Source organism: Canis lupus, chromosome 29 (genome assembly GCF_048164855.1).
Source record: "Canis lupus baileyi chromosome 29, mCanLup2.hap1, whole genome shotgun sequence".
NCBI lineage: Eukaryota > Metazoa > Chordata > Mammalia > Carnivora > Canidae > Canis > Canis lupus.
In genome coordinates this window covers 15,879,747-15,907,232 of record NC_132866.1, presented here as the reverse complement: position 1 = coordinate 15,907,232, position 27,486 = coordinate 15,879,747, and the positions used below count along the sequence as shown (strand labels likewise).

Below are 27,486 nucleotides of genomic sequence, written 5' to 3'. Positions count from 1 at the left end.
GACATTTGCTCACAAATACAATATTTAAAGGTTACGAGCACTGGATGAGTTTAAGATGAATTGACAGTTCTTAATCCAGTTTGAACTGAATTTGTTTTTCATTCTTCTGATTAGGTCAAGCCACGAGGTGGCAGTAAAGATTTAAAATAATAAGGAAGATTCTGGCTGGTAGATTCTTGAAGTCAGAAAATAAATTTGAGGGATGGCTTTCAATTTTAGAAACTGAAGACAGTTGGGCTCAGGACGGTTGGCAGAGCCATTTGGGGTCTCCTCCTGCACAACGCTGAGATCTAGGGAGATGGAAGGCAATGCTAAGAGCCCAGGCTTCGGAATTAGGACCTGAGCATTTACTTGGGCAAGTTACTGTCTCTGTGAAATGCCAACTGGTGACGAGCTTTGCAGGACACTTAGAATGATGGGATGAGCACTGGGTGTTATTCTATATGTTGGCAAATTGAACACCAATAAAAAATAAATTTATAAGAATGCTTAGTTCATGTTCGCCTCTCAGTGTGGCTCCACCTTTCTTTGGTAGGAGCAGAGGTGAGACTGGAAGGCACGTTCCTGGATGGTGAGTCTTGTTCACTTTACAAGCACATTAATGCCCAGATATCCCAGAGCTCTGAAAGCAGCTGAGACACAATTTGAGAGCGGTGACGACTTTTCTGATTGTTCTGGATGAACCAGGCACCATGTGAGGGCTTTGTAGATATGGTACCATTTATTATTCAGTCAGGTAGTCAAAATGACTAGTGGTTTGGAAGCCTCTGACCTCATAGGTGGTGTCCCATACCTCTCAGATCCTCTGCGCCCTGCAGTGTCCCATGGAGGGCAGATGTTCATTCTGCAATTGACTTTGATAACGGTTGATAGAGAAGCAATCATGGGATGCTGAATGCCTAGAGCTAGGCAGCTGGTGAAACGGGGCTGGAAGCAGAGGCTGAGGAATGAGCCTCCTTTCTCCCAAACCTTAAGACATAAACCAAGCAAATCAAAGACCACCTCCTAGAAAGTGGAATACTGGCCCACACTGGCTGATTCAAAGTATTCTGGTATATGCCACAGAGGCTACCTACCCACTCACTCCTCTCAGGACAAAACCATAAATTCTCCACTTAAGCCTGATGTCACGCTGGGAAAAGTGGAGAAGATGCAGAGACAAAAAGATTCATGCTGGATTGTTCATTCTTCCTGTGCTCATCCCAACTAAGCTCTTTTATAAAGTACAAAATGTCCTACTCTGTATCTTCATGGTTTTCAGCTGTTGAGAAAATTGTTTCCACATCACTGAAGCAGCTGCCGATAAATATAGAAAGCTGGTGATTGGCACCGGAATTATTGCCGAAGTCAGAAATAGGTGAATATGGAGCAGCATCAAGGAAATCAAGCCCTCTAGCAACTTGCCAGTATTCCATCAAAAACAAATAATCACCAAACGTGGCAAGAGAAAAACAACAACCATAAACACTTGTCTCAAGCCTTTCATTCTTGGTGCCAAGAGCCAAGAGAAGAGCAGGAATTTGGCTACTTATGTCTGAGTTAAACTAATACCCAATGACACACCTGGTTCCATATTTGTATCATTTTGTTCCAAGGCAATAAATATCCTTGAGGACAGGAACCCTGTCTCTTTCTTTCTTTTCTGGGGGGCATTGGGTCATGCATACCTGGGCTTTGAAAATATTTAAGTTGAAGAAGGTGAAAAATGGCTCTCAGCAAGAAAACCTGTGTTCCCAAGCTAAGAAAGATGTCCTCACTTGAACAGCTCTGAAGGTTCTATCAGAAAGGATACCTATGTTCTCCTTGGGAACTATTTCTACGGCCAAAAATATGTCTTCCTCTGTGAAGATGCCTCTCTGGAGAAGAGGGCTGAGCAGATGGAGCTCTAGAAAAGAAAACCAGGTGATAATTAAATTCCTATCCCCACCTTCCTAGGCCTGCAGGCTTCATTCATGCCCAGAACCATTAATGAAGGTGGGCATTGCATTCACAGTAGCTACTCATCTGGGATCAAAGCTTTCAGAAAACAGAAGAGGGATCTTCCTAGTGCTTTAGGCCATGGTCTCAGAGCTGAAGATAATGGTGATAAATATTCCGTCTCCCAAAGAAAGGTGCCAAGAATATCCTTGTAGGACTTTCCAAGAGACAGTAGAGTTCACCTGATGACTACCAACCCCTATTCCCTACTTACCTCTGAGAATCAGAAATTTTAAAACACATAACGGAGACACCAGGGAGCTGGCCACACAGCAGGAGTGTGGTGGTGTTCTCTCCCCTCTGCTGTGACAGGGATTAGAGGACCTTGGGAGAAGGACCTAGATGTTTACTGAGTGGGGAAGCTCAGGCCCTACAGCTACTATGGGTCCATGAGAAGCTTGATGTTAGAGTTCTTGGAACAAACTGGTTTGAATGTCCTGAAGCTTGGAAGCATTCACAAATAGAGAAATCTAGAGTCTGCTGAATTTGGAAGACAGGAAGCTGGTTAGAGACCTCTCCCTTCCCCTGGCAATGGCAGGCTAAGGAGAGGATGGAGTGGGAATGGTGTGCACTCCCACCATTTGGCTCACTGGGGGATGCACTTATGTCCTGCTGCTGGTACCCACACCCAAGCATCTAGAATGAACCCACTGGAGAAAGCTGCCTGCTGGGAGTGGGGGACTTCATTAATAAGAGGCTAGGAGACTACATGGGAGCAGGACCTGAGGCTGGGGAGGTAGGGAGAGCTTGTTGCAAGAGGTTAACCAGAAATTACATGCTTTTGTCAAATAACTCAAAGTGCACCTCCATAAGAAATATCCCTGCCTGGCCCACCAAGGAGCCACAGGACAGGAAGGAAGTAAATGCAGAGTGAAAGAGAGATTGTGCCCACTGTAGGTCTCCAGTTGGGGTCAGGTCTGAGCTGTGAAAGGATGCAGCTCTCAAACACACATGAGAATCAAGTTTTCAACCAGCTTGGATTTCTAGGGGCTGAAGACCAGAAAGCTGTGGGATCTGTGTAAGATATGATTAGGGTAGGAAAGGGAACTCTGATCAAGGATAATACAAGTTCATGACAGGGAAAAATAAGGCTGCTCATCGTTATGTCGCATATGTCGCACATGTGCTTTGGCCTGTTGTATACACAAATGGTGCATTTCCCAGCAGTCAAGGACTTTGGAGGCAGAGAGACCTGGAGTAGAAGTCCAGCTCTGACACTGAGTGGAGGGGCCTTGCACAGGCTAGGTAACCACCGAGTTTCGGTATCTCCATCTGTAGAATGTGCAGGTTGGCAGTACCTAGCTTCCTGGGCTGCCATGAGGACTGGAGAGTGTGGGTGCATGTACATATTCACTGTCTGTTTTCACAGGTCCAATCATCTCACAAAACCTGAATTTCCTCTTCTCCGTATCAAATCGGCAAGGCCCACCATCAGCCTCTGGAGAAGGCACTTCGGTCTCTGTGGTTCCACCACCTCCACCACCACCATCACCACCATCACCACCACCACCATCATTATATTAATCATTATAGTAATCATTATCATTACTATTATTACAGTTTTTATTCAGCTTTTGACTTTTGAAAGGTCTGGTGTGTCCGTTCTCTCCCCCACTCTCAGGGCTCCTGCTAACCTGGGAGGGCAGTGATCATCTGCATTTTACAGATCACAGAACATCTGAGAGCCAGAGGCACCTTCAAGACTGGTTTGATGCAAATGCTTTACTTTCCACACAGGATACTAAGATCCAGGGTGGGCTTTGGCTTTGCACACAGCCACACAGCTGAACAGTCCAATTAACTGCACGGTGTGAATCTTCTGTTCTCAAAGGCACGTGAATTCAGGCCTTTATAGCTTACAGGGCTTCTCTGAACCTGAACCTCCACTTGTGGGGTTGTTTTCCTGGTTATCATCTCTTGAGCTGCCAGTGGGCAAAAACAGCCAGGATGGAATCAGAGCACGAGGTGTTCACTGGAGCAGAGAGACTGCATAAGTAGAGAATTGTTTTGAAAATAAATAATAAGTATTTATTATTAATAAATAATTGGTACATAGATTGTAAAAGGAGCCAGAGAGAGACTTTCCTCATTTAACTGATGCTTGCAGACATCTTGGGATGTTATAAAATGTTCACAGGGGTTTGGGGTCAGTTCTGAGTATTTCCTTACTTTACTGAAAAAAATGTTAAAAATTAAGAATAAAAAAGAAATCAAGTTTCAGTATTTAAGCTGTCACCCATACAAGCTCCAATTCCAGCTTTCCCTGGAATCCTTTTTTAAAAATAATAATGAAACAGAAACTCTATTTGTCATCAACTGAAGATTAGCAGACAAGTTCAAGGCTATACATGGGGATGAAAAATAAACAGAAGCAAAATAATTTCATATTTAGATTGTTATTATTAGAAAGTAGAGTAAGACTTTGGAGTCCCTGTAAAATATTCAAGTGGCGTCCTTTTAATAGACCGTTAAGTAGAGACACTTTATCCCTGGCCAGGACCCAATCTAAAGAGCTTCAAGGAAAAACCAAACCAAACCCAAATTTAAGTTCCAGAGTTTGGCTAACTTGAGATCCTGAATTTAACGATGCTGGATCTTGTCATTTAACTCTTCCTACAGGATACAGATTTCTCATTATCTGTGTGATAAAATGGTGAAGGTAGGATGCTGGAGAATAGCTATTCTATCCAAAAGAGGGGGAGAAAAAGGACGCAAGAGAAGAGTGACCTGATTCTCTTAGGTTAGCAAGCTGCCTTTGACACAAGTCTTCAACACATGTCAGATCAGCCTCTGACACATGGATTCCTTCATGGGAATAATGCTTTGGAGGTATGTGGTGGTTGCCCACTTTAAACAGAAGAGATAGTTCCAGTTTGCTAGGGTTCCTATCCCTACACAATCTAAATGTCAATTGCTACCCGTTGTCACTTTTGAGCTGACCTGGGAACTCCGGTTCTTAGCTTGGACTTTTCTGTAGGCACTTCAGTTTGCAATCCATAGATTTAAAAAAAAAAACCCAGACTCTCTTTGTGTTATTATTATTTTTTAAATAAGAGTTGGCCTAGAGTTTTAATGTCTTTAAGATATAAAGGACTTGGGTATTTGAAAACCTTTCCTTGCCAAGAAAGGCCACATTGTATTTAGTAGTGATAGGAACATCAATCTAACGAGTTGATACTGTTGAATGGTGATTTACTTTCATCACCTGGGCTGTTCAGTGTGGTCAGGTTTCAAACCAGACCTCTATGAGTTAACAAATATTGACTGTCCACAGTCCAGTTTTAAAAAAAAATTAAACCAAGTCACCAAGTTCTTTTTTAGCATGTCATGGCAAATACCAAGGGTGCAGGGTCAACCTAAGAAGGGGTAGAAAGAGGCTAAAGCACAATACGAAGCTGCAAATGTGTTGGGGTAATAAGCACGTCTCACGAATTAGTTTTTTAAAAAAGCACTGACTTCTGAAATTCTATGCTGCCATTAGCCAAAAAAGCAATATGAAGTCACAAGATAAATACTGGTGGGAGTGGTGGTGGTGGTGGTGGTGGGGGAGTAAGAATGTTCATACAGGTACAATGTACTTGCCACTCTATGGCCAAAGGGGTCTCAGTGCTATAAGTAATTCATATCTCAAATCACTAAAAATGAACTATTTTAAAAGGTTATGTGCCACCATGTAACCTTGAACCAGATTTTTCCATAACATCTCATGTCCCTTTGCTGTCTTGATGGCCATGATGGAAACATCACAAGCCAGAGCAGCCCCGGACCTGCTATTTTAAGTGAAGGTTCTTGTTGTCTTTGGAAAACAATACTGCACAACAAACAAGTTTTCGTGGGCCATAATAGCAACAGATTATCAGCCTTCATTAGGAAAGCTGAGGGCAGGTCTGGCAGCAAGCCTTTTTCCAAGTCCTCCAAATCCTATCTTTCCTTCTTTTAAACTGTGTATCATATATACTTAAAGAATTTCAGTTAATTTGTTCATAATTTTTACAAATATAGACCATTTACACATTTGAAACTCCCAATTCTAATCCCTAAACCAGTATTCACAGAATTCTGTTAGGAGTTATTATGAATTCTCAAGGTCAAGAAGCCCTCTCCTAAAACTAGGATTTGTGTATGTTTTCCCCATATTCAGGACCAGGATCTGAATGGGAAATTAAAAGAACCAGCTTGCTTGCTTTTCCTCTCCATTAATTATGAATTTACTAAGCAGGAACCTCAAAGCTAATGCTGCTAGCACGATAAACATCAAAGAAATAGAACACAGTCTGTCATGGACTTGGAATCAACCCAGATCTGCACCCCAAAAGCATTGGAATGGAGAGTCTGAGAATCTCTGCTAATTCCCTTCAATGATGGCTTTGAATGACCCATAAACATGCCACGGCACTCAGTACTGGATTCAATATTGGTTCCAAAGGACCTTATTTCTCACTTAGTCTCCCACGGCCTGCTTGCAACACGGTGAAGGATGTGGGGGTCTTATATACAGGGAGGATGCCAGACACTTGACACTATGCATTTATGGAATAGAGCACATCCTTTGGGAAGGTTACTGAAAACAGGTTAGAAGTTGGGAACTTTAACATCTGCTTACAGACAGTGTCCACTGCTTTACACAAGAATCTCCTAAACAACTTATCTTCCATTCTCTGAGCTACAAATAAAAATTATACCATGCTGGGGTGCCTGGGTGGCTCAGGTGGTTCAATGTCTGACTCTTGATTTCAGCTCAGGTCATGATCACAGGGTCATGGGATCGAGCCCCACATGGGGCTCTGCTCTCAGCATGGAGTCCGTTTGTCCTTTCTCCTCTGCTCTTCCCTCTCCTACTCTCTCTCAAATAAATAATACATTAAAGAAATTTGAAAAATTATAACATGCTTGTATTTCCTAGAAATGTGATGAGATTCTTTGATGGGAAATAAACTATTAGCATAGAACATTAATACTATTTTGTCATCTGCTCTAATTTGTAGGTTTATGGTCCTATCAAAGAGAACTCTGTGTGTGTGTGTGTGTGTGCATGCATGTTCACATGCATGTTTTCAGAACCAGAACTAAAAAAATGGAGGGGTAGCTATATTCATGGAATAAACCACCATCCTAATAAGGACAATCACAACCTCCAAATTTCCAACTAACAATTTCAAAAGCCCAGCTGGTGGAGGGCAGGCCCAAAGGTTCACTGCTTTTTGGGCCTTTCCTCTGCACTGTCAGTCTGAATTTGTTTCACATGGTTGCTCAGCATAATTTCTGATGATGCACACATCACAGGGATTCACTGGAGATCATAAGTTGGATTCTCTTTTGACTGAAAACGCCACCAGGACAGTAAGAGGAAGTTGGGGAGTCATGGGAACAAAGCCAAACACCACCCAATCATGGATGCTCTTGGAAAAGGCTATGGTCACATGGTAGCCTCAAGGATACTGACTTCCAACCTGCAGAGGTGGAGTTCAGGCCACAGTCTCACTGGACTGGGCACCCTTGCCATGATAAATGACTACTCACCCAGCACATGATTCCACCAGCACTTCTCTGTGGCTTGGAGCAGTTCTTTCTGCTTACAATGTGTAATCCAGACATGTCTCATAAACATTGTTTGATCCCTGAGCCATCCCTCAAAAGGGATGTTATGTTAGACATATTTGTATAGGAAGACAGAACTAAGATGTTTGAAGTTCAAAGCCTGAGTCCTCAGCACTACTGATACTCTGCTGGACAAGGTGTAGAAAACTGGGGGTCAGACTTCTACCAGCCGGACGAAATAGTTCTCTGCTCAAGTTATGGCTAGCAATGGAGGAGGAAAACAAGTAGAAAAAGGAATGAAGAAAGAGTAAGAGAGGGAGCAGACAAGGTACCCCAGATGAAGGCTGCTACCTGTGGCCATTCTGTGGTGCTCATGCCACAGCCTGCCACATATGAACATTAGTGGGACACCAGCCTGACAGTTTTGGGGGAGATTCAGAAAATTGGTAGCCACTGCCTTTGAGATTTGGGATAGTCTTTAGCAAACCCTACTTAACATTGTACCAGGACCCAAATGAATTAAAGACCGGGGCTCAAACCAATACTCATCCATGTATGTTCACAGCAGGACTATTCATAATGGCCAAAAGGTTAATGAACCTTTAGGACATATCCTAAAGGTTGGATAAACAAATGGATGAATGGATAAACAAATCATGTTCTACCCACGTAATGGAATATTATTCGGCCATAAAAAGGAATGGAGTACTGGTAAATGCTGTGCGAACCTTGAAAACATTTTTTTAAATAAAGATTTTGTTTATTTATGAGAGAACGAGAGAGAGAGAGAGAGAGAGAGGCAGAGACACAGGCAGAAGGAGAAGCAGGCTCCATGCAGGGAGCCCGATGTGGGACTTGATCCCGGGTCTCCAGGATCAGGCCCTGGGCTGAAGGCAGCACTAAACCACTGAGCCACCCAAGCTGCCCTGAACCTTGAAAACATTATGCTAAGTGGGAGAAGACAGAAATGAAAGGTCACTTATATATTCCATTTATATGAAATATTTAGAATCTGGAAATACACAGACACAGACAGCAGAATGGTAGTTGCCAGGGGCTTGGGAGGACTGAGTAGGGAATAACTGCTTTATCGGTATGAACAAAATGGTTCACTTTGTTATGTGAACTGCACTTCATTGAAAAATGTACCAAGAAGGGTTTTTCTTATACTGGTTTCCCTAATTTCCTTGTAAACTTTAACCTGGTGAGGAGTTCTCTGATAAATCTTTAACTGGCTATGGTCACTCAGTATACCCGAGCTCTTGCCAAAGGGGAAATCACACTTGAGCTTGACATCAGTTTCTTAGGTTCTATACTCATCAGCAAACAACTCATTTACTCCCTTCCAGAGACAGGAAGAAGGAAAGAAGGGGTAGAGTGTCCATTTCAGGACTTCCATCATGTGACCAGTCACTTAATCTGTACACATTGAAGGTCATAGCAAGGGCAAAGTACACCAAGACTTCAGTCTGGAATAAGTCTTTCATTTTATTTTGTAAAATAAGTATCATTTTATTTTTAATCTACTTTTGTTTTAAATAGGTAACACATATACACATGGTTAAGAAATTTTTTCATATAGTGAAAATAATTTCCTTCCTTCCCTCCCTGTTGGAGACAAGTACTACAAGTAATAGCAATTTCTCAACTATCCTTCTGGGACAATCCAAAGGGACATACAACTCCTGATATACACGGTTAGATTTTTACTCCAACTGAAAAATTAAAATTAAACTGAAGAATGCCGGTCCAATCATTAAAATCCTAGTTTTACTGGTACATTGCTACAAGGTGTGGGTCTTATTATGTAAGAGGCATATCTAGTGAAACAAAGCAAATAACAAAATGTCATTAACTTTCCATTCCCTCAGGCACTTTCTGTATTCACTTTTATTTTTTTTCCCCCATAAATCATACCCATTCCCTATTAAAACAAACTTTTCTTCCTTTCTTACAACTGAGACAATTGAGTCTCTGGTAAAGTGAAAAGATGTGTCACTCTGCGTCAACAGGAGTCAGAACTCAACATTCTGGACCTGGGAGATGAAAATGAGTCCTTCAAAGGCCCTCCAGGGATGGCATCCATTCACTAGCTAAAGGGACATTTATATATTTGCTATGTGCATGGTACCAAAAAAATATATACCGTCCTTGTTACTAAGTAACTCATAGTCTGGTAGGAGAGAAAAACATAGAAAGAACTAGCAGGAGTATATGGTAATAACTGCCTTAATAGAAATGCGAAGCACAGCTTTGGTCAAGATACATGTGCACTGACCCTGTTGTCAAGGGGCCCAAGCAGATTCAAGGCTTACAATCTTTTGTGTGACACTCAAAACAAGGAATGATTTTTGAAAAGAAGATATGTGAACAAAATGCTATGCAAAGAATTTATATAAAGTTGTACATATCGATAGCACTTAGCAAAATCCAGAAGAATGTTCACCAAAATGTTCATAGAGATGCTGTCTTGAGATTTCACGTTATTTTTATCTCCTCCTTTTAACTTTTCTGTATTTGTATTCTAATGTTGGCATTATTTTACCAACACCTGAACCCATTAAATCCACCTGAGCCCATTGAATGCCTAAACCCATTAAAAAGAGAAGAGTGTTATTTGCCTGTTTTGAGAAAGAAAAGGCTTTGATTCAATTTCCAAATGCTGATGTTGGGCTTTATGTACTACACCTTGTGAAAGAGAAAAAAAATAGTCCTTGTATTAATGAGGTCATTATCTTGGTGGTAGAGGTGGGCATATATATGCACAACTAAAATGCAATAGGTTACGTACCAATGTTGGTTTCTCAGTTGTGACAACTGTCTCACAGTAATATATTAGCTATATAATAAAGAATTTGACTGGCTAGAACATCGTTGGTACTCAAATGTTTGTTGAATGAATGACGGACAACCTATAATCTTTCTTTGACAATCACACTCTTCATCTTTTCTCTCTTCTACCTCTACCCACAATCAATGATCTCCCCAACCCTGATCGCTGACCCTAAATCATTGATTTTGCATGCTACTACCACCATTATCATCTTAACCTTTCTAGAACATCGCTTTCATCTGGTCATCCTCCAGGTTAAAAGCTTCCCTCAGGAACTCCACATTGCCAAACTCTTCAAGGCCTCCCAGGACAAGTCTCAGGACACAGAACAAGGTCTTTGGTCTATTGCATTTCTCTTTGCATTACTTTCAAAAGAAACCTCTCCACATTTGGATTGTCTTTTCTTGCAGTATCTCACTCAACTCTCATAAAAACCCTTGGAAGTAGTTACTTTCCAATTTTTAGATGAGACCACTAAGATTCTAAAGCATCAAATAACTTGTTCAAGGCTCCTTGGCTCAGAAGGGGGAGGATTAGGAGTCCAACTCAGGCTTTCTGAAATGTAGAGGCCATATTCTTAACTATTATGCTATGTATGCTGCCTTCTTTTGTTCCTTTCTGATTCTAAATATCTCTAAGCTCAAGCTCTAGTCCTGTAACCTCCATAAAGAATAATGGTTAATACACACATGAGCTTATTAGATGTCGTGAATCTTTCAAACACTTTACTTATACAAGTCCCCACAACAAATCACTGAAAAATGAACTTTTATTGTTTCCCATTTTGTAGGCAAAGAAATGGAGGCAGAGATTGGGTTCTCAAGACCATACAGCCTGTGCATGGTACAACTGGGATTAGAACTAACCACAACCTGTCTGGAACCCATACTTTCACTCTTACAGGAAGAAAGTGTCTAAACAAGGAAAAGCAGATCTGATTTTGGAGACCCTGCCATAAAATACATCACCATGAGTCAGACTTCAACAATGCAGGGGCTCTAACATGTGGATGTGCTCCTGCCTTCATTGGATTCTATATGGTGGAAAATATCAAACGAGGGGGATCCCTGGGGGGCTCAGTGGTTCAGCGCCTGCCTTTGGCCCAGGGTGTGATCCTGGAGTTCCAGGATCGAGTCCTGCATTGGACTCCCGGCATGCAGCCTGCTTCTCCCTCTGCCTGTGTCTCTGCCTCTCTCTCTCTCTCTCATAGGTGGATAAATAAAATCTTAAAAAATATCAAACGAGCAGATAAAGACAGCTATCATGAAGAGCAGAGTGAAAAAAGAAGAGTCACAAAAGTAGTGATGGTCTGACACAAATTCTCAAAAATTAATGCCCGTAAATTAGTGCCATATATGTACTAATTTAATCCTACAAGGTAATTATTACCATCCCATTTTACAGATAAGGCAATGGAAGCTGGAAAGGTAAAAAGAATGCTAGCAAGTGGCAGAGCTAGAACCTGACCCAGGCAGTCAGACACCAGTGTCAGATCATCACCACCCCACCTATTGCTAGGTGTCTCAATAGAGGAGTCCCACTCAAACCACAGATGATTTTTGGCAGGATTATCTTTATAAAGATAAAATAAAAATTATCTTGCAACTATTAAAAGAAACATAAAATAATGGAAAAGTTCTTCCTCCTCTTTGAAAACATACACATGATTCTTTATCCAAAGTGATTTAAATTCAGGCCAAGTAGAGCATTTGCCCTGATACCTGTAGGAGTTCCAAATGCAGTTGGAATAATGACAATGCTGCACAGAGGGGGGAGGAGGGAGGAAGATGGGTTTGGATGTATTTGTGTGTGGGTGGTCATCGTGTCAATCCACCAAACCCACACGCAATCAGACACTAGTCAGACACCCTTTGAAATGGAAAGGGTAATTGTAGACAGCAGCCCACTCCTGCTCAGGTGCCTGAAATAGATGGGAGCTGTGCAGGAAATGACAATCCAAACCCAATTCTCTACACTCTAGTTGCTGTGCACATATTTCCCTCACATGGCTCCTTAACCCATGGGAATCCAGTTCCTCAACTGCTGGCAGATATATGAAGACTGGGAAAGAAGTGAGCATTTGAGGAGTGCCTGTAACCTTTTGGTTGGTTTTAGTGTCTTCTGGATGTCAGTTTTTATTTTTAAAGTGTGGATCAGCTGGACCTACACAAAGGATTTTTTTTTTTAATAGTAAAGGCAGTTTAATTAATGTTCATCACAACCCTTTGAGGTAATTTTTACTATTATTTTCACATTATAGAAGGTTTATTGCTTGTTGAATTCAAATTGCATCAGACCAGATGCAGCAAGAATTTTAACTAATTTAGGGGCGATCATCTTTAATTGAAGTAGTTTCTAGGAATAACTTCCTCATGGTTTCCATTCATCAAACCTGGCGACCAAAGGAAGGCAGCTGTGGCGTGTAGAAAGGGCATAGCCCTTGGGGACAGGATACTTGGGGATATGTGCAGAGAAGTCAGGCATCGCTTGAGGCTCAGCAGTGATGCCTACGTTGTGCAAGAGACATCAGGGACACCAGCATGGCATCCGAAGCCAGACAGTCTGCGCCTATAACTCAGCTCCACTGCTTACCATCTGTGTCATCTTGGACAAAGTAACCTCTAAGGCCCTTTGTTTCTTCTTCTGTGAAAAGGGGATAGTTTTAGTAACAACCTAGTGGGTGGTTGCATGATTTAAATGAGTTAAAAATCATGGACCAGCACCTGATCCACAGTGAGTACTATATGAGTGTCTGATGAAGAAGACAAATTAAATCTAAAGATTAAGAAATGATTACAAGGTGGAAGGAAGCACCATGAGGTCACAGGCACGCCACTGGGAGTCCTCTCTAAACCAGATCAGTATAGATGAGGCAGCTCTGGGCTGGCTCTGGATGCAGAAACTGGATCTCTATCCAGGAAGCTCAAGCAGACACTGTTTTGTATGAATTCTCATTGCGTCATTGACTTAGCTTCTGCTGACCACCTTCACTTCTCATCCTCTCACACTTTCACCTCCTATTCAGTGATGATGGGAAACCAGCCACTGGACGTGAAATAAAATCACAGTTCAGAAGAGCAAATTCATTTCTGAAAGAACATTCCAAAGGAGAAAGAGGACCTTGACTCTGATATATGTCATTGACTCCGTGATATATTTCACTGTTTGCTTTTAGGGTGATCTGCCAAGTTTAAGAAATTTTTAAAATAAGAATTAAAGTCACATCAGGATAGTTTTCATGTATAGGGTAATTCTTACACAATTACAAATAACAACCAAGTGTCTTCTAATTATGCTCTAGTGAATTTCAGCAACTTGCTGAGAATTCCCTTGTGCTAGTATTTGTGTGCCTGCCCAGCTTGGGTATTTTGCATGTGTGTATCCTCATATAAGAGCTCTTTTTTAACACCCACATGCCCCATAAATGTTATTTGAGTACTGATCTAAATAGACAAGTACTTGTTGAAAATAAAACTGCTCTGACCAAAGCAGTTGCAGAGAAAATAGATTTCACCCATTGAAAGCAAAGGAGAAAATATGATCTGGTCTAACAATGTGCTCATATGCAATTGTTATTATATCTAGCATTAAAGATATAATGAATTTGGGTAGGATACACATTTTTACATTTAAAATTTTTATTTTTATTTATCATTATTATTTACTTTTATTTCTTCCTTCTGTGCATGTGTCATATAAAATGGAAAATATAGATATTAAATATGTTTAATAAAAATTGGAATAACCATTTTGGCAACATTGTGAGGAGAAAACCCATTCCCAAATTGCATGGGCAGAGAGGACAGGAAGCCTTTAAAAATATCTACTTCTGTTTCTTAAAACAAACAAGGGAGAGTATGAGGTGAAACAAAAGAGAGCCTCAACACAGGACTCAAAAGACCCACCTCTAATCCTGCCTTATTATGGGACAGCTTGTGTGGCCTTAAATATGCCTGTGGGCCCTAATTTCCTCACCTATCAAGAAAGTTATGGGCTGGCTCGGTTGGCAGGGCATGGGACTCTTGATCTCAGGGTCATGAGTTCAACCCCCACACTGGATGTAGAGTTTACTTAAAAAAAAAAAAAAAAAAAAAAAAGACAGTTGGACTAAAGGACTCTACAGAATTTGAGGACAGTCATTTCTATCATAGGCCCCTGGACATGATCCCCTATTAGCAGCTGTCATTCTTTCTTGTGATTCATAAAATCTCCTTTTTCTTAACTAGATTGAAAAGCTCCTCCAAAGTTCTTGATAATGTACTTTCCAAGTAGACCCTCCCAAACAGTGGGGTGACTATTCCCACTCCAGCTCACCGCCCCAGTGACCTGCTTGGGGCAGGGTAGGTAAGAAGTGTGAAGCATTTGAAACCCTCCTAAGGGTCCAGGGCTGAGCCTTGCTTTGCAGCTCTTGTCCTGTCCAGGCTGCTATTATTTATCAGCAGGGCATATAAGTTCATATGCTAAGGATCTGGTCGTGTTGAATAAGATGCACTAATACATTTATTTTCTTCTTTCCTCCCAACCGTCAAATCCAATTTCTATGCAAATACTTTGGTCAGAACATTATTCTTGAAAACGGTATAAGGACTCTTCTTTAACAAAAAGATTTGGAATCACTGTTATGGAGTGCACAGAAGCACTCCTCCAACTCCAACTCCAGAGCAGAAGTGGCTTATTTCATTCTTGTATATGGAGACTGGAGGGGCCCAATAGAGTTTGTTCCAGATCTCCCAAAGATTGGCAAAATCCACAGAAAGCAAGGCAAACCTCTGGTCTACTTCCTCATGCCCCACGAAGGAAGCAGAAGGAAAGTTTCATTGTTTGGTGCCAAAAACCAGGATACATCTCACTTAAAAGTTAACTGACTTATCCAACGTTATTTACTAGAAGAAGCAGTGCTGGCACTACGAGGGAAAGAAGTTAGCTGGGGGCAAGTTTCCGGGCAAGTTAGTTTTCTCCAGATTCCCACATGGAAGCCAAGACCTCATCATAAAGAATTGCAAATCCCATGACAGACATATCTAGAACTTATTCCCACATTTTATTAGAGTCTCCTTGGGCGTCACCTTTTGAGAGGTCTCCTCTGATGCCTCATATAGATGCAGCCCCTTTACCCTGCATTTTATTCCTGCTTTAATTTAGATACTAGATATTTTTGTGTATGCATTTATCAACTGCCTGTTTCTGCTAGAAAGTAAGCTTCCTGGGATGCCTGGGTGGCTCAGAGGTTGAGCACCTGCCTTCGGCCCAGGGCATGATCCTGGGGTCTCAGGATTGAGTCCCACATCGGGCTCCCTGCATAAGCCTGCTTCTCTCTCTGCCTATGTCTCTGCCTCGCTCTTTGTGTGTCTCTCATGAATAAATAAATAAAATCTTTTTTTTTTTTTTTTTTTTAAAAAAAGAGGAAGCTTCCCAAGGATGCTGAGTTTTTGTTTGCACCTGTATCCCCGGTGGGAACCACATCACACATTGTAGCTGCTAGGCAAATCATCTGTTCAATAAAGATGTGTCGGAAACCCTCCAAGTGCATAAATACTTAAGGATAACAGATATAAAGAATTAAGGGTAAGTATAAGTCATCATAGCTGTCCTAGGCCCAGTGGGCACAGCTTTTTTGATACCCAGAGCTTATCCATCACTTCACTGCCAAACGTCTGCACATCTCAACCTCCATGACTAGGGAACAAGCATTTCTCATAGAAAGCTTTATCATTCCTTTTCCTTCATTTACTCTCAGAATGTACAGTTTGAGGTCCAATTCTACTTATGTCTTTTTGAAATAAGGGAGATGCTTCTCACTGCTTCTCACTTCTCACGGGGTTTTAGTGAAGGCTTGACATTTTACAACTGCAAATGCCTCGGACACGACTATGTGCAGCTCCAGCTAGTGGCTTCACAGAAAGGCAGGCACTCGCCTAAGCTATGTCTGAGCAATGAGGAACCCATGTCAATGGGTGACTGGGGCACTTACTGCTGGAGCAGGAGGCTTCTTTGGGGCTGGATGACATTGGCTGTGCACACAGTTGACAGAGGCAGTCTCTCCCATTGAACGTGACTCGGTCTCCGGGTGGAAAGGGGCGCCTGGAGATAGAAAGACATTGCCCTCAAGGTTATTCCAACAATTTAATTTCTTTCCCTTACTCCTCCTGCTGGCCGCCCTCCCGTGCCAATCCATTTCTTTGAGGAGCACCACCCAGAATGTCTGAAATGCAGTCTTAACCAAGCTAGCCAGCTGGGTATACTCCAAACAAATAAACATGCCTCATTTCGAGAAAGGAGAACGCACCACTTCTCCCAGCAACCCAGACAGTAAAATGGAACGATTTACCTCTACTCATTAGTGGAGGGATGTTCCAACAAGTCACCTTGCCAGGTACACACAGGAAAAATTTTCCATTTTCTAAATGGAAAATCCTTCAAGAAGAAATATTTCAAATGCCATACATTCCTTTTCAAGCTTAGGGGCCCCTCCCCAGAGAACTGATGACAGGTCAAGCATTAACTCCTTCCTTTCCCTGGACGTTGGTGGTGTTCGTGCCTAAGTAGACTTTGTTCTGGACATCTGAATGGGTGAGCTGGATGTTTCAGGGCTGGAGACCTCACACCCGGTGAGCAGTACAAGACTGCTGTAAACACCTGTTTAAAAATGATTAGTTTCTAAAAACTTTAAAAAAATAAAAACCTATTAGCTTCTTTGCAGAGAGATAATTTCCTTTTTGCATCAGGCAGCAATAACATTTTGCAAAAACACTGCCCCTGCACGTAGGTTACGAGTCTCTTCTCCTGCCAGTTCAGCAGGCAGGTAGCTTTTCAAAAAGAAAAGTCATTAACAAAGAAGCATGTGACACTTTCCACGCCTGCTTACTTGTAATTGGCAATTTGCCCATACTCTTCATTAATGTGAGTTTTCAAATGTGTGATGCTGTCAGTTAGGAAATGTAAAACTCACAAGCAAAACATCCCCGCACATCTGAGTCAGAAGCAATTACTTAAGAACAAACTCCAGCGCCTTGATAGGAGTTTTACTTTCCCAGCTGTTAGCCCCCCTTTAAGTGGCCCGTGGGCTGCCTAACAGTTGGTCATTAACCGTAATGCACGCACAGGTAGTAAATTTGGGCTTAAAACGACTCCACAGATGTGCTTCATGCGAGTCCCCCAGGAGAGTTACAGGCCCTCACACTCCCCCGCCCCTTCATTCTGCAAGTGCTGAGCTGAATCGGGCTCTTTTCCCCTCCTGGTGCTGTGTTAACTTCCTATTGTTCGGATAAGGCCCAGAAAGGTTAAGTGACCTGCCTGGATTGACCAGCTTGGGGGAGACCAGGCCACAGGCAGGTGCCGGTGGCATCCACCAATCCAGGACTTCTCTATCTTTAACCATCCAAATTGTGCTCTGTTGGATGCCAGTGGGCCTCTTGCTTCATCCACGAAACCCAGACGAGCCCCCAGTCTGCTCTATGAGGGGGTATCAAGAGTTAGGAGACCACAGCACAACAAATACAGGCCTCTGATCGGGGTGAGGTCCGTGAGGCTCCTGGGGCCCAGCATTTAAGGAAGTCCTCTGTCTCAGGTGTGGACCTCGAAATGCATGCCCCCGAGCATGAGTTCCCCTTGCAATTGTGCAGCCTAGCCTCCTCTCTTGCCTCTGAGCAGAGCTTGTTCATTTAGACTTGAATCCCACCTGGATCCACTAGGGAATAAACCAGAGTCTGGTTCTCAGCACGGGGCCAGCCCTTCTGAACTTGGCTTTTGTGATTTTACACATGGCCCCCTTCTGCCCACTGTGCCCTCTGCTCACGTGGGTTCACTTCCTTCTGCTACCTGTGTGAACGTGTATAAACAAGGGGACTGGATTTGGAGTTGGGAAACCAGAGTTCAAATCTTAGCCTTGCAGTGTTAGCCTGGGGAAAGTCCCTTAAACCCCAAGACTCAGAGTCACTCGTAATTAGGGATACTAATTCTTGGCTGACTTCACAGAATTGCCAAGAGGGGTAGAGGATACGAATGCAGTCTGTCACCCACACGGGAGGCCTCCACTGTAGGGGGAATATCATCAGTCAGCAGTGACAGCAACAGCACGCTGGTCGCAACAGGGAGTACCTCTTGGCTGGCTCAAATGTCCAAAGATGGGCCTATCACTAATAGATGTCTGTCCTTCACTGCCGACCTTAAAGCAAAGATCTCTTGAGGCCAGGATCAGGAGGGCTCTTAGAGTTCATCTGGGCCAGGGCTTCCAACCTGGCTGAGTGGCACCATATTTGGGAGCCCTCCAGAAACTATTAGATCAGCAGAAGAGTTGGGGGAAAATGCTAGAAACAGGGATTTGTGAAGAGACCTTTCCCAGGCGAGGAGTCCAATGCTCATCCTGGTTTGGGGAACCACTCGGATCTAGTCCATAGCTTCCTACTTACAGATGAAGCAATTGCCTTGGAGAAGTTAATTCCCATAGTCTGGGAAGCAGGACTAGAACGTGGGATTCTCAAATGCCAGCCAAGGGTTTTCAACCAGGCTGGGGGGAGCGCAGACTGAAAGGGAAGAGGTCAAGAGAAAATTTTGCTTTGGATTAAATTCAGAAAAATTTTCAGCTCAATAATCCAGAATTTTACAATTAGGATTTAAAAAGATATACTGAGAAATGGACTAATAGTTATAAAAAGTCATTACAATAATTTTACCATGAATACTCCATCTAAATCTGATATGGTTCATTTGTGAGCATTACCTTGTTAGCTAATTAGATAAAATGAAGTTTACCTTTCTAGAGTTTAGATCTCTCTGGCCTAGAAACACGAAATGCTGTATAACAAAGCAAAACACCTCCTCTGAACTTTTGTTTTGACAAAGGTGCAGCAAAATGGAGCACATAGCCATCAATAGCACACCAAAAGGAATGGGACCGCCCGATTAGGACAGATCAGTAAAGTAGCTGACCCTTGTTGGTGACTCTCCTTGCTACAGGAAGCAAAGCCATCTTAAGTTCTAGAACATGTAGCATGTGGAAGACATCAACAATGAAACCACCACCTTTCCCCACTCACACTTCACATACTTTCCTTCTTCTGACTAATCATTTTAACCAAGCTGGTTTGTGCAGTTAAGATTTAACTCTGCTAGAGGACAGAAGCCTAGAGAGCAGGGGTTGGTCGACTTTTCCTCCTGAAAGTTGAGACTGTAAAAACTTATTTAGATTCTGCAGGTCCTACGATGTCTGTCACAACTACTTGACTTTGCCACAGTAGCTTGAAAGCAGCCATCAGCAGCCATGTGCAAACAAATGGGTGTGGCTGTGTCTCAATAAAACTTTATTTACAAAGACAGGTATTGGGGCTAATTTGGGCCATGAGGCAGAATTTGCCCAGCTCTCTGCCACAGAGTAAATAAGACTATTTTTAAACACACATGCATATGAACTTCTACTTCTAAATAAGCTTTATCTTTCCAAGCAGTTGTGCCATTTCCTCCTAGTGTTTCCATTGCTCAAAATGTTTCAAGACCTAGAGCTCCTTTCACACTTGGTTTCAAGCCACTTAAAATCATATTACTTAGCAGAGGACATCACGTGTAAATTTCCCAACTAAATTACTTTTTGACTAAGACTGTTAAAATAGGAAGATTAAAAAAAAAAAAACTTTTTCTGAAGGGTGGCTCAGAAAAAGAATATTTCAAGACAGTACGGCTCAAGACAAAAGGTGTATATCCCAGGCTTTAAGAGCAGAAGCCAGTGCTTCTCTGTTGGGGAGAAAGCACCACTTACTTGCAGATGGTACAGGCAAAGCAGTTGGGATGATAGGTCTTGCCCAGGGCAGTCACCACCTCTCCTTCCACGAACTCCCCACAGCCATGGCAGCGTGTCCCGTACATCCTCTGGTAGTCCAGGGTGCAGAGATACTCCCCGTTCTTTATGAAGAAGCCCCCTTGTGCCAGGTCACAGCCGCACACTGTGGGAAGACAAGTCCACGTTTGGTCAACATCTGCTAGGCTGCAGGGCAGCAGCTGTCTTCCACTGCATGCTGGGAACTTACTCCATGATCTCAGTGGCTTGGGGTTAGGGGAGGGGACTGGTACAAAGAGCTATTTATTGTTGGGCTCTGAGTTCTCTCTTGCCTCCCTCCCCTTTCGTTCCCCTCCTTTTGGGAGCGATGCAATACCTCATACAAGTAAAATGCATTGGCTGGGGCTCAATGACTCTTGTGGTATGCCTAAGATTCAGAGATAATCAGTCTTTGATGGAAAGATGCCCTTGGTTCATGCTGTCTCAAATATGAACAAAGGTGTCCCTGGCAGTGCGATTTAGGAAAGGTATCCACAGCTTGCCCACACAACTGCTTGGCTTGGGCCAAGACTGCTACTGAGCTGAGTAATAAATTCCCCACTATACCGAAAGCAGTAGCTGGAATGTCCAATGTCCATTTTTTCCACACTCTGGAAATACTTTCCCATAGCTCTGAAAAATTCAGACGTTTAATTTTCTCTGTGGGCAGTAGATAGGATAAACCAATTATTTATATATTATAGGGAGAGAGAAAAATGAACAGACAAAAGAAGAAAGAAAAGGGAAGGTGTCTAAGATAAAACTGTTGGTTGGGACTTCAGTACACGCAAAAGGGAATGCCTTGCTGCGTCTGGATGTTGGTGCCTCTTTTGAAACTATGCAGCTGTGGATTATGGAGATAGTGCAAAGGTCCCGGGGTGCCAGGGGCTTGGGCGTGGCCTACATGTTCAGACAAGATCAGAGGAGGACACAGCAACTTATCCAAAAATAAAGCCTAAGGCATACCCTGGGAATAAAGTGTTTCCACCGCCAAAGGACTGGGAAGCAGCAGCCATAGATAGGCACCTCTCGATGGTCAAGCTTGGGTGATCCTATACAACTGAGGGCCCTAGGCAAAGAATCCTGGATTCTTCCCAATTCGTCCTGCAAGCAGCTGGACTAGGCACCCAGTAGGCAGGGGGAAGGTGAGCTCAACCACTAACTTGCTTTCCTAAGAATCCTACTGGAACACCTCCAGTGTTCCTCTAATTAGTTCCCGTTGACTCATCAATGCCTTTGGATGATTAGTGCTGAGCACAGTAAGGTACTGACCGAATACTCTGACAACTCTCCCACCCTCTGTTGGCAGCCTTCCCTGTCGCCAGCTATTAGAGATATTCAAGGTGACACCGAACCTACAAACAAGCCTTCCACTGTGGATTCATCAGCCTTTGTTTACATCAACACTCCACGGCTGTGACCTCCTTCTTTGCAATTTATAATCAAGTAACCCAAGATGATGGCCTGAGTCCATCACGCCTGAAAATGACCACCCTATAAATACGACTCTGATCACATTACCTGGAAAACAGCTCGTTCACCACCTGCTGCCTCCTCCAACCTGCCAGTACCCTCGCTGTGCACACACCTGTTTCTTCCTTAACAAACGGGTCCTACAGGTTGGGGTGGGGGGTGGGGTGGGGACTCAGGTATGAATTGACTGCACTCTGGTGGCAAATTCCTTCAACAGCAGAAAACACAATCCCAGGTGGGGGGCGGGGGGGGGTGTCGCAGAACACCTCCGAGATGCTTCTTCAATATTTTTTTCTATGTACATATCTTACTTCCCCACAAGACGACACCATAAAGCACTTTATGGTGAGAGTCCTCATCTTTATTTCTTTTGATTCCACCTTCAACCATGGTATCTAGGGTGTGACGAGGAACACAGTGCTGGAATTAAATTGGATCCAGAGTCAAAACTGGCAGGCTTCCCGGGATGTCACTCCCCAGTGACATCAGCAGTTTTGATGACTCTTTCTTTTCCAAACACGGGTATTTCTTAAAGCCATGAGAAGTGACAAAATAATGCATTTGGACTTCCGGTCCTTGTCTTTATTTCCCCCTCCAATCACCTTGGGTAAGTTTAAAAATTCACAGATCCCTTAAGAAAAATTCTGGTGGCAACAGGGTCATCTTCATGTTAATACGGATTGTTGCGACAGCTTCAGAGCTGACTGTAAATATTTTGGAGATTCCCTGTGTCTGCTGCTTCCTTCCGTGGGTCTGCACAGCCGCTCTGCTTCACATGCAATTGTGAAACTGATATATACTCTTCAAGTCCTAGTTTATATAAACCGAATGACCTTGTGACTTCTGTTGAGAGTAGTCTAACTACAACTGAACTCTGCCCCTTTGAGATTTGATTTGGCTTAATCTTTAAATTCAAAGCACTGGCCCAAATTGGCTTATCAAATTGTACCATTGTTTTTGGTGGTTTGTATGCCAGGAAACCAGCATTTGAAGAAAGCCTCAGAGGCAGGGCTCATTAAAGTTCTTCACTTGCTGTTCCTCCTCCTTCTCTGATGACCGCTTCACAGTCTGCTTAGCCAGACCCTTAAACACAGGTAACTGCCATGAACACCACCTTCTTCCTCTAGAATAAGGCTGCCCTGGGGACAGATCTCACTGACTCCCATAGCTTCAACTGTGATCAATGTCTCTGTCTGTGACATGTTCTCCAAGCCTTAGATCCTTATGTTTTGTTGCCCAGTGGGCACAGATAGCATGCCTATCTTTAGCCTGGCATTTTATTTTATTTTACTTTTTAGAGAAATAGAGAGAATGCACACATGAGCAGGGAGGGCAGAGAGAGAGAAGGACAGAGAATCTCAAGTAGGCTCCATGCTTAGCCCAGAGCCTGACCAGGGGCTCGATTCCATGACTGCTGAGATCATGACCTGAGCCAAAACCAAGAGTTGGTCGTCTACTGACTGAGCTACCCAGGTGCCCCAAGCTTGGCATTTTAAAAACAAACCCTATCCTCTTGCTTCTAAGGCATCTCTCTATAACCTTGTTGTTCTTCTTCTACTCCCTTTTTCAGTAACATGCCAGCACTAATCCTTCTCCACTCTTGCACCAAAATTTTCAACTAGCCCCTAAATCTAATCCATTTTCCCAACAAAGTGTTCCTTTCAACAATTCCCTCCTTTGTCTTCTTGTCACTACTGAGCTCCTGACCTTCAACATCACTGTCCTGTATTATAACATTTTTATAGTAACAGTGTTTATACTGGCAAACAAAACACAACTGGAAACAACTGAATTTCCATCAGTAGAGCAATAATTGAATAAATTATGGCATATCCAGTCTATGGAGCTGGTATTCGAGAGAATGGATTAGATCAATATCTAGAACCCAGAGGCCTGTCCTTGATATATCCTTAAGTGAAAAGAACAATTGTCAGAGTAAAGAATTTTAATAATCTCCTTTTTAAAAGAAAGTCTATGTATGTTTTTATGAAGGAGGAAAAGTTAACACATACATAGGGTTACTAAGGTGGTCATCTCAGGAGGATGAAGAATTGTTAACTTTTCTTCACATACCTATGTGTCAGCTTATTTAATTCTTTCAACTTGTGGTAAAATACATATAGGATTATTTCATTACCCAGGGCACTGGCTCTGTGTTTGACAAGCTCTTTACTATTGATTAAAGGCCCAGCCTTTAAAGTTAATGGTGACTTATAGATTTTTGTTCAGTAGAGATGCAGATGATTTGTCACGTTTTGTTGTCCTATTGGACTGTTAATCAGTTTACATTAACCCTGACATCTTATCCTGACATTCTTTCTTGAATGCCTTTTATAACCCATTCCTTTGGTTCTCCTCTAAGCCAGCTCTGCCATCCTGCTGGCTCCCTTATTAATGTATTAAATCAATCTTTGATACATGTTCATTCTGTATTTGTGTGTCATATATTTAACTTTTGAAAATTACACTTTGACAAAGTGGTTATTCTCTTTAACTAAAAATATCTAAAGATTTAAGAAACCTTTGGTCTGTTTCATGCTACCAGCTTAGCAAATACTTCTAACTGGTGGCACAAAGCAAAACTTTCATACCCAAATGACCACAAAATCTCCTCCATTGGTAAGGTCAAACTTCAGTAGGATATATTTAGATTTTTAACTTTGGGTGCTCCATTTGTCTTTGCTCCAGCTGATAGTTGGCATATGCCTAGGAAAAAGCACAGACTCCTTTCATTAAAGAAAGAGAGAGCTTCCAGTGAAAGAGATTAATTGCTTTCTTCTCAATGACCAATTATTTAAAACATGCCCCATTCAAGGCACCGCTGAATGTTGCCTGGTTTGCCATCACTAAGGGTTGGCCACAGTCAGCCATATGCCTTGTTGATGGTATGCTCTTGAATTCATTGTTTGCAAACCACTGAATATCATTAATTGGGGAAATAAGAGCATATATGTCTAAGCAATTTTACATAAAGGCTGTGAAATTAGTAATAGGCATGGTTTAAAATCCTAAATCTTAAAAAAAAAAAAAATTAACAGGAACTGCCTGGGTTGTAAAAATACCACGGAATAAGAGGGGAACAAAGTACAGAGTTGTCAAGTAATGGTGAAAACAGAACAGTATTTTAGCAGCGTGAACAGGGATGTGGTAGCAGCTATTTCTCCAAATTTCTGAAAACAGCGGATAACATTTTATGTTACAACAAATTCATTTCTGTGACCTTCCATCTCCTGTCAGTTCACACTGCCAAGAACATAGGAGAATAGATAATACTTAAAACTCTGCCCAAAGGAGGGCTTGGGGGTAAAATGCAAACCATGTTTTCTTTTCTATCAGACTGAACATCTCTGCTGGGCTACTGCTCGCGTTGGTGTTTTAATCAATTCATGCCAGCAAGAGAGGGAGGGATGCTAAGCAAATGTGATCACTGTTTTCAATTTGGTTTTGAGTAACACAGGAATTTTAAATGGGGGCTAGGAGCCTCAGCAGGGCAGGGCAGAGGGTGTCTTGCCTTCTGTTTTTTAGGGTCGGCATGAGGTTTTTGGTCTGGCACTCGGCCAGCTGGTCAGCCCATCACAGACTATGAAGAGCCCTTCTGAACTTGCATAGTGACTGAAGGCCCTGAATGGCTGGGACCTGGGTTACACCTGTTCATTGGTGTGATGAGGACCATGTACTCCAGAGGTGCTACTTCACCCTCATCCAGCTCAAAACCGCAACTCCCCTGCCTCCTCCTAGGGCGTCATGCGCTGGAGCTGGGAGTGGGATGGATGCAGGGAATGGAACTCCCAAGACTTCATGATGGATTAGTAGTGTGAATACCAAATACTTCCCATTCTCTATCTCCATCCTCTACTCCAACTATATTTTAAAAGAATCTTATTTCATCCAAGATGTTATTCATTTCCTCAAATCCTTTCTTGATGGAAAATATAAAGGTAGACTTTAACATAGGGTCTTCCCAAGCCACAAAAATTCCATTACAGTGTGGGGTTTCATTTAATCTGCCTTTGCTCTGAAACCCAGAGCAATGTGTTTGAAAGTATCATATACGGAAGCTCAAAAGTACTCTATGTTGTAGCTCAGGGCTCAAAATAGCAGAACAGAGACTCAAACAATAATGTGAGGGGGCAGCTTCTCACCAGAAATAACTATTTGCTAATGCATCATCCTGGAAGCAAATACTAAGCTTCAAAAAAACATATTTAAATAGTTTTTCACATTCCCTTCTGCATGCCCGTCAAAATGCATGATCATTTCTGAGAAAGAAGATAGTTAAAGGTCCATCCAGATGGCAGAATGGATCTCCAATGGAAGGCACTGGAGGGCTTGTATTTCAATTCAGAGTTTGAATTTAGAATAAAAGGTCAAGGGCTTTAGATGGTAAAGGATCACTTTGGAACCTCTTTTATTAAAGAGGTTTGAGCACATAGTAAGTTGGTTTTTTTAAGACTTGTGGAATTCCATGTGCAAATAATATTAACTATAACAAGCTCAAATAACAAAGGTATTACTCAGAATAATATTTCTTGCTCAATGTCTATCAAACATTCATCTCAGTTTCCCTGAACACCAGCACTTTACTTCCAACTGAGCCTCCCACGCCCCTATGTACATTTCCACTCACCTCTCTCCAACTTCACCCTGCTTGCCTCGTTCTACTCAGGCCTGATCTCCTGGTGAGGCTACAGCCTCCTCAGTCCTTCCAGCTCTGCTTCCTCGGGGCTCAGAACAATTACTGAGGGGGCACCTGGGTGGCTCAGTGGTTGAGCATCTGGCATTTGGCTCAGGTCGTGATCCCGGGGTCCTGGGGTTGAGTCCCACATCAGGTTCCCCATGAGGAGCTCATCTCTCTCTCCTACTATGTCTCTGCCTCTCTGCCTCTGTCTCTCATGAGTAAATAAATAAAATCTTTTAAGAAAAAAAGAACAATTGCTGACATTTGATTCCCATTTAGTATATGTTGTCCTGTATCTTATACCACCATTGTGATTTTCTCCTTATCTCAACTCTAAGCTTATTGAAGGCAAAGACCACCTTTCATGCTATTGCATGTCTTCCACAATATTTAGAGAGATGGTAAATTCTTGTCCCTTTCCTTCTAGATCATATTGCTGGTATCTAGACAGTGCGGGCAGAGCCAAGTGCCTTTGGCAAGCATAAGGAAAGAACATTTCAGCATGACTTTGAGCCAGGAACCCTCCCTACTTCTGAAATCACCTAATGGACATCAAGATAGTGGTGCCAAGGTAGTAATTTCCCCCTCTCCTCAACTTCTCACCTCTTTTAAGACTCTGAATTTTATTAGCAATTGAAATTAACTCAAGAGACCATTCCCATGCACAGAATGCTATGTACGGGGTCAAACTATGCTCTACTTTGTGTTGAGCAGTACCAAGAAGGACTCAAGTACAGAGAATAAGACTGTGGTTAAGAACTCCATTATCTCAGGTGCATGAGAAGGAACTAGAATGGGTTCACAGGGTAGCAATAGGAATGATTGAAGGGCTTTAAAAGAACACTTAAGGAAAAAAAAGTCAATGAAATTGAGATTAGACCAAGAAAAAGAGGTCAAGGTAATAATGGTCTTTAAGTGCACAGTGAGTTATTTTAAGGAAATCAATAATCAGCTCTTCTCCAGCCAAGGACAAAATGGGGAAAAGTTTGTTTTATATATGTACCAAGAGATGTAGGTTAGATAAACTCACAGCTATAACTCTATAACTCTATAACTTATAACTCTATAACTCTATAACCATAGAGGTGATTATACCTATAGTACAGCCAAAGGAGGCTGTACTGTACCTATGGTTACCTACCTATGGTTAGGAAATATTTGTGATAGAATAAATGGCCT

At 42.4% G+C, this 27,486-nt stretch overlaps 1 protein-coding gene across 22 annotated transcripts in view; it reads right to left on the bottom strand.

Annotated features, from left to right (window-relative positions):
* The window catches only part of ABLIM1 (actin binding LIM protein 1), a 284,940-nt gene that overhangs the window by 96,662 nt on the left and 160,792 nt on the right, over positions 1-27,486 (bottom strand). For all 22 annotated transcript variants that reach the window (XR_012020544.1, XR_012020549.1, XR_012020546.1 and 19 more), the window contains 2 exons: positions 20,100-20,283; positions 16,320-16,429 (listed from right to left, as the gene is read on the bottom strand). Coding sequence is in view for 4 of the 22 variants with exons in the window: in XM_072805191.1 (XP_072661292.1) it covers positions 16,320-16,429; positions 20,100-20,283 (294 nt within the window). In the remaining 18 variants the exon portion in view is untranslated. The remainder of the gene's footprint in view (positions 1-16,319; positions 16,430-20,099; positions 20,284-27,486) is intronic.